General features: G+C 40.1%; 1 protein-coding gene across 1 annotated transcript; it reads left to right on the top strand.

Moving 5' to 3' along the window:
• The first annotated feature begins 6189 nt into the window (after window positions 1-6189).
• On the top strand, window positions 6190-7146 carry LOC144253849 (olfactory receptor 7A40-like). Its single transcript, XM_077796513.1, has one exon. The coding sequence runs from the start codon at window positions 6190-6192 to the stop codon at window positions 7144-7146; it is 957 nt and encodes a 318-aa protein (XP_077652639.1).
• The last annotated feature ends 267 nt before the right edge of the window (window positions 7147-7413 follow it).

Genomic DNA, 7413 nt, shown 5'->3' with positions numbered 1-7413 from the left:
CAAATGCTATCAGGGCAGAAAGAGAAAAGATAAGACATTTCTGATAACATCAAAATTTGTGAGTCATGTGCTCTGAAATTGCAAGAAGGAGGAGGAGGAGGAGGAGAGAAATCATTAGACACAGCCAGAGACAGCGGCTTTGCAGATCTTCCCATTGCTGAAACATACTGAAGCAGCTTAGAAGAGACTGAAAACCCTTACTGTGCCTACTTGGTGCCATTATGAGTAGGTCAGAGACAGTTCCCATGAATCCAACACAGCACAGGGTGGTGGACTCAGGCTCTGAGATGCCTGCCTGGGTCCCCTCCACCACCCTCCCTGTCTCCTAGGAGCAGCTCAGTGCTAGACTCACTTCCTGTGCCAGGAAACCCTTGTGATGTCACAGTGACCTGAGCCAGTGAGGAGCAAGGTGATGGTCACAATGGCTGCTATCTGTGGAGCATCTTCTCTGGGCAGGTCATTTCCTGTGAGCTTCAACCTACGGCTTAGGTTACATAGAAACTCCATGAAGAAGGGGGAGTCTACCCTGTTTGTATATAAGGAGCCAAGGTCTGTACATTTGATTTCCTGTAATGGAGGACATATAGAAGAGGCCAGTGTCAACGTGTCTAGGCAGAAGCTGAGCTGAGTCCACATCTGACCACCTAAGATCAGAACACAGCTGATGGAGGCCTTCATGGTGGAGAAGGCCTCAAAATGCCTGCACTTAACTCTGATGCTGGACAACAGCCTCAGTGGTCAATAATGGAACCACCATGTGGTCTGGCAATCCCACCACTGGGTAGTCATCCAAAGCGAATGAAATTAGTATTTCAAAGAGATAGATGTACTTCCTTATTCTTCGAAGCATTATTTTAAAAAGCAAGATCTGGATTCTACCTATGTGTTCATCAACCGATGAATGAATAAAGTAAATTTGGCGCACAAACAATGGAATATGACCAGCAATAAAAATGGATGAAATCCTGTCACATTCAACAAAATACATGGAACTTTTTTATTACATGAAATTAGGCAGATACAGGAAGAAAACTTCCATATGACCTCACTATGCAGAATCTAATTTTTTTTTTTTTTTTGGCAGGGGAGGTACTAGATTGAACACACAGGTGTTTTAGCATTGAGCCACATCGCCAGCCCTTTTTGTTTTTTCTTTTAAGACATGAATTCACTACGTTGCTTAGGGCCTCACTAAATTGATGAGGCTGGCATCGAACTTATAATCCTCCTTCTCAACCTCTCCAGTCATTAAGATTACAGTTGTGTGCCATTGGATCTATCAGAATCTAAAATATTTTATTCTATACAACTGGAGGTTAGAATAGTAGTGAGGAGTGTTGGGTGGATTTGGGAAGGGAAGTTTGCAAAGGTGTTGGTTGAAGGATACAATATTTAGTTAGGAGGGATAAATGAGGAGAGATTACTACTGCACACCATGGTAAGCACAGGTAACAATATGTTGAATCTTGAAAAGTACCAAGAGTGAATATTGAGTGTTCTTACCACAAAAATGGTAACTATGTGAAGTAAAGTGCATGTTAATGAGGTATATTTATTCATTCCATCATACATAACCACATCAAAACGTTATCATTTATGTCATAATTAATACAATTTTATCTATTTTTAAAAAGGTGATCAATATTAACAGGGCATCGGTTACAAATTTTCAATTTCTGACACCCTGACCTCCCAAACCATAATCTACATTCAAACCAGATCCCTGAATGATATTGAAGGAGTTCTGGTTGGGAAATTATTTTTCAAACGCCCCACTGTTGACCTTGGAGCCAGATACAACTATGATTTACTACTTTGCAGGATGCTGAGTGCCATCCCTGACTTCCGCCTACCAGGTGCAGCACCAACTCCCCAGTTTAACAGCCCAAAATTTCTCCAGACATCACTAATGTCTCCTGGATGCATGATCACCACTGATGGAGAGCCACTGCCCTGGAACAGGAAAACTGGGAACCCCTTGGGTAATATTCATCCTTACTCAGTTCACAACATTTGGGGAGATCACTTAATTCATCTCTGTCCTATTTGTGCAAATGGAAGATAGGTCCCTCATACTATAGACCTCATATAATGGACAGGCGTAAAAATGAAATTGCAAGGATTTATTGGCAAGGATTGCAAGATTCTAACTTTAGAACACATCACAGAAAATAACAAGTTTATCTCTTACAATATCTAAATGTTTCACAAATGAGTTAATGACAATGCTTAATTTGTGTTCCAAACATGAATATCATAACTGCTTTGCCAAAAGCATGATGAAGTCAAGAGTTGTAGCCATTTCTCATGGTTCTATACCAAATGATCATTGTTCTCTCCCTTGAAGAGGGGATAGAAAATTTCTGAAGATACCAGGAGCTGTAATTACCCCTCTACAAGGCAGGGCTTTGGAGTTCCAATGAATAGGGAACCTCAGACTGTGGAGAATTTTGTAACTAGGAAATGGCAGAAATGCTAAGGAGGTTAGACTTCCAGAGGGCAGGAGGCTTCCCAGAGAAAGAGTTAAGAAGACAAAATTCACCATGATTTCTAACCTTGTCTCTTGGGAATATGGAATGAGCAGGAAAATTTTCCCTTGTTTGCAGACAAAAGTCCACAGGGAAATCAGGTGCTCAGGGAATGGAGTAACAAGAATTGTACCTGATGAGCAGGACAAGGAGCTTTAATAGATGCTCAGATGATATCCCACAGAGAGTAAACCAGTGCTTTACTCCTTCCTCCTGTCTTTTCTGGGGACAGAGCTTGGTTTTCCATCACTAGCCATCCAGACCAGAATTCAGACTTCCACATGGAGACTTTCTTCCCAGAGGCCCCATCCAGGTAAGTCTAAAACCCCAGCAGGTTCTGTAGGCAAGACTCACTGAGAATAGAAGCCAACATATTGATGGGAGGTCACCAGAGAACCAACCTAGCCCAGCCCACAGCAGAGAGTTACTGTGTTTGTTTCCCTACCTAATTGGTAATTTTAGACTCTGTAATGCATGCATAGATCATTGTGAATGATTCAATGATGGAAAGCTAACTGGATGAGACTGAATGAAGAAGTGGTATAAACAATCTCACATAAAATTGAAACATATCCAAAGAGTTTTTCATATATGGAATTAGAAAATTGAGTATTCGGTTTGGAGAGATGTGCAGGAAAATCTTTTTATTGTGAAGTGTATTTGATCCTGTTTCTTTATTCATTACAGGATCAGACTACTGGGTTGCTTACCAATATTAAACTTGCAACAGCTTGTGAGACAGGCATTTCACAGTCTTTTCTCTTGGGCTGGGTATCACATAACGAAAATGAATTTTATTTATTTGATAGGTCAAAGGGAAAACTAAACTACATTTTGCTACATTGCTTTCATTATTGCTGAGGTTGAATAAACTTTATTTTATTACTCTTTGCAATTCCAAAATGCTTATGCAAGTTTATTATTTTTATCAGATCTTAGTGTTTATTTTGTGATTTCATTTTTTTTTTCAGAATAAAATGAGTTGGAGGTTTCTTTTCCTCCTAAGTTTACTGTTTCTATAAATTCATAAATATATTTGACAGAGGATATAAGTCAAAGTTTGGAAATTTTGTGGACAAATCTGTTTCAATCATATTGCAGACCCAAATGTCCAATTGCTTTTTTTAAATTTGGGTAGTTCCTTCTAAGAGGAACTACACAAATTAAAAGACCACAGTCTGAGGTTCCCTATTCATTGGAACTCCAAAGCCCTGTCTTGTAGAGGGGTAACTTACAGCTCCTGGTAACTTCAGAAATATTCTATCCCCTCTTCAAGAGAGAGAACCATGTTCATTTGGTATAAAAGCATGAGAAATGGTTAGCAGTAGTAGTCAATTGCCATTTATAACCATGGTTAGTAGTAGTCAATTGCCATTTATAACTTTTTCTTTCGAAGATTTTTTTAACTTATTATTTTCAGTTATATACAACACCAGGATACACTTTGACAATATCACAAAGTGTGGAATACTACTGCCCCAATTCAGGCCCCAGCACTGCCCCCACCCTGCCCCCACTGCACTGATTCCTCTTGGATCCATTTACACTTTCCTTTTTTTAACTGGTGTCCTGTGGATACCATTTGCCATCCTGTGGCAGATCTGTTTTCTCTTATTTTGCTTTTGGGGATTGGTTCAATTTTTAAAATAGCCATCATCTTCTGCCTTCTTGTGAAACAATATCTTTTGCATTCAGCCAAAGATTGCCTTTGTCTTTCTCATAAATATGTTTTATACCTAGAAGCTTCATTATATTTATGGACATCCCCTTTTATAAAAAGGAATTCTGTATAAATAATAAGCATCATGGGGTTCCTGTCAGAAATCAGTGAGTCAATGCCCATAGTGCCTCTACCCCATGTGCATGGTGAGAACTTATAAATGGAGTTTTGATAATAGTTTAATCAAGATTCATCATCAGTCAGGATAACAAAATTATGGCAAAACTAAAACATATGTGTTTATTTTTGGTAAGAGTTTGAAGAAAGGGGCACCTTCGTGTAGAGGTGTCATCTTTACACACCACCAAATTCCTTAATAGCCACCCTGAAATATGCATTGAAAACCAGCAGATTCAGCTGGCAATGTGGCTCACTGAGAAGGGACTTGGCTAGTGTACATGAGTCCCAGGGTTAGACCCCAGCACCTCCGAATAAATAAATCAATAAAATTAAAAACTAGCAGACTCACATATCCCTTTACCCAGAAACTCTATTATCTAGAGTTTTACAAAATAAATTATCTAGTGTTTTATAAAATAATAAAGTAGATGGTAAATAAATTTAAATTATACTCTTTCATGGTATGTGATTTTCCTTATAGTATCCTCTTCTAGTCATATTGTGCCCTAAAGCAAATAAACAAAGAGAAATCCACCTGGACCCCTGGGATAACTCTGAAATCAAAATCATGCATCCTAGCATGTACCTGAGATTTCAAATCATGTCAAACTCTGATGCTTGAAGCAGAACAGTGGTGTCCAGCAGGGAAGGAGAGGAAAGTATGGGTAGGGGATTACAGATGTCAAGTGACAGTTATGTAAATGTCTAATGTCCAGACCTGTGCTATGCAACTTAGTGCCTAGGGCTAGCAAGTGATATTCTGCACTTGACAATTTGTTATGGGGACAGATCTCATTTTCAGTATTCTCACCTCAGAAGAAACAGAAAAACAAAGGCATGCCATGGGAGGAGATGGATGTGTCTCTGACTTTCATTGTAGTGATGGGACCACCAGGATTTGCATATATCTGCACTCACCAGATTGCATGTCATATATGTATACAATGTAACTACACTACAATAAAGCAGGTTAAAACAAAAGTACTAGGGGCAATACATGGAAAGTGACCCTGTGCATTTTGACAGTCTTCAAATTTCAACTGTCTTAGGGAGTACACCTTCCTCACCTTCCTTAGACACAACCTCTCCTCCATCTCCCTCTTTCTCGTTCTGGCTGCCAGTGGCTCCCTTGTGAATACTGACATGTGCAGCTAGCACCAGCCTCAGGGCCTTTGTGCTTCTGAACTCTTCTGCTATACACCTGCTTCTGCAGTTAACCTTGTAGTTTCCCTGCTGTTGTTTGAGGTGTGTGTTCAAATACCATCTTGTCTTGCCAGGACCCATATAAAAACATGACCTCATCTACTCTCCTTTTTACTTTCCTATGTTTCCTACATTGCAATTATAACCATCTAATATATTATAGGATCATTTATTTTCCATTTTTAAATGATATGTGAAAATCGTGCACACTTGTGGTGTGCCTTGTGAGGTCTTAATATATGTAGGTGATTTATAATGTTCAAATAATTCTCCAAAAACATGTAGCGTTCCTTTATGGTGAAACATTTAAAATAATCTAGTTCCAATGTGAAAAACAATTGACATACTTTTTTGGCATTACTGAATCATAGGGATATTCATAATTCAGCAACCGTCCACATTGGCTAGACAGTACCAGGAATATGGGGGATCTCTGTGTGCATTCCTGCAAGGCATGAAAAATGCTTACTAAAATTATTGAATATGTAGTATTTATAAATCCTTCAAGAGAGAGACTTGAATTCTGAGTCAGAGATGACACAGGGAATGTCCTGTGGACAACCAAGTACAAAAATTAGTCATGACATTTTTCTCTTTTTTAGTAATTACGTACAGCACATGGAATCAAAAAATGACACAAAAATTTCAGAATTTCTTCTCCAGGGAATTTCAGAGGACCCAGAACTGCAGCCCCTCATCTTTGGGCTGTTCCTGTCCATGTACCTGATTACTGTGCTGGGGAACCTGCTCATCATTCTGGCCACCATCTCAGACTCCCACCTGCACACGCCCATGTACTTCTTCCTCTCCAACCTGTCCTTTGTGGACATCTGCTTCACCTCCAGCACTGTCCCAAAGATGCTGGTGAACATCCAGACACAGAGCAAGGCCATAAGATATGAAGGCTGCATCATACAGATTTATTTTTTTACATTATTTATAGTGTTGGACAACTTCCTCCTCGCTGTGATGGCCTATGACAGGTATGTGGCCATCTGTCACTCCCTGCACTACATGGTTATCCTGAACCCATATCTCTGTGGCTTGCTGACGCTGGCATCCTGGATCACCAGTGCCCTGAATTCCTTATTACATAGCTTGATGGTGTTGCGATTGTCCTTTTGTTCGAACTTGGAAATCCCCCATTTTTTCTGTGAACTTAAACAGTTGTTTCAGCATGCCTGCTCTGACACCTTTCTCAATGAGGCGGTGCTATATTTTGCTGTTATCTTGCTGGGAAGTGTCCCCCTCACTGGTATCCTTTACTCTTACTGCAAGATTGTGTCCTCCATCCGTGCAATCTCATCAGCTCAGGGCAAGTACAAAGCCTTCTCCACCTGTGCATCTCACCTCTCCGTGGTCTCCTTATTTTATGGCACAAGCCTAGGTGTGTACCTCAGTTCTGCTGTGTCCCAAAACTCACACTCTACTGCAACAGCCTCAGTGATGTACAGTGTGGTCACCCCCATGCTGAACCCCTTCATCTACAGTCTGAGGAACAAGGACATCAAGAGTGCTCTGAGAAGACTCCTTTGGAGGACACCTGGAAAGGGACCTGTTGGTCCACCCCAGTAGAGTCACCTGTGAGTTCAAGGCTCCAAGTTTTGGAGCCTAAAACCATTATTCTTTAACCAGAGGAGATAATAAAATGTTGATCCTTTTATTGTAATCTCCATTGCTTTGGAATCAATTTCCCTGTACAATTAAAGTAATTGTTTTACTAGGGTTTCTGTATTTTGTGGTCTCTCAAATTGGTATTCATTGGTCACTTCCTACTTTCCCAAACCTATCCCTACCCTTCAGTTTAAGGCATTTGGAATTTCCCACTCATATCATATCATG

This window comes from Urocitellus parryii, chromosome 3 (genome assembly GCF_045843805.1).
Source record: "Urocitellus parryii isolate mUroPar1 chromosome 3, mUroPar1.hap1, whole genome shotgun sequence".
Classification (NCBI taxonomy): Eukaryota; Metazoa; Chordata; class Mammalia; order Rodentia; family Sciuridae; genus Urocitellus; species Urocitellus parryii.
The sequence above is the reverse complement of the archived record's forward strand: the minus strand, read 5'-3'. Positions and strand labels throughout refer to the sequence as shown.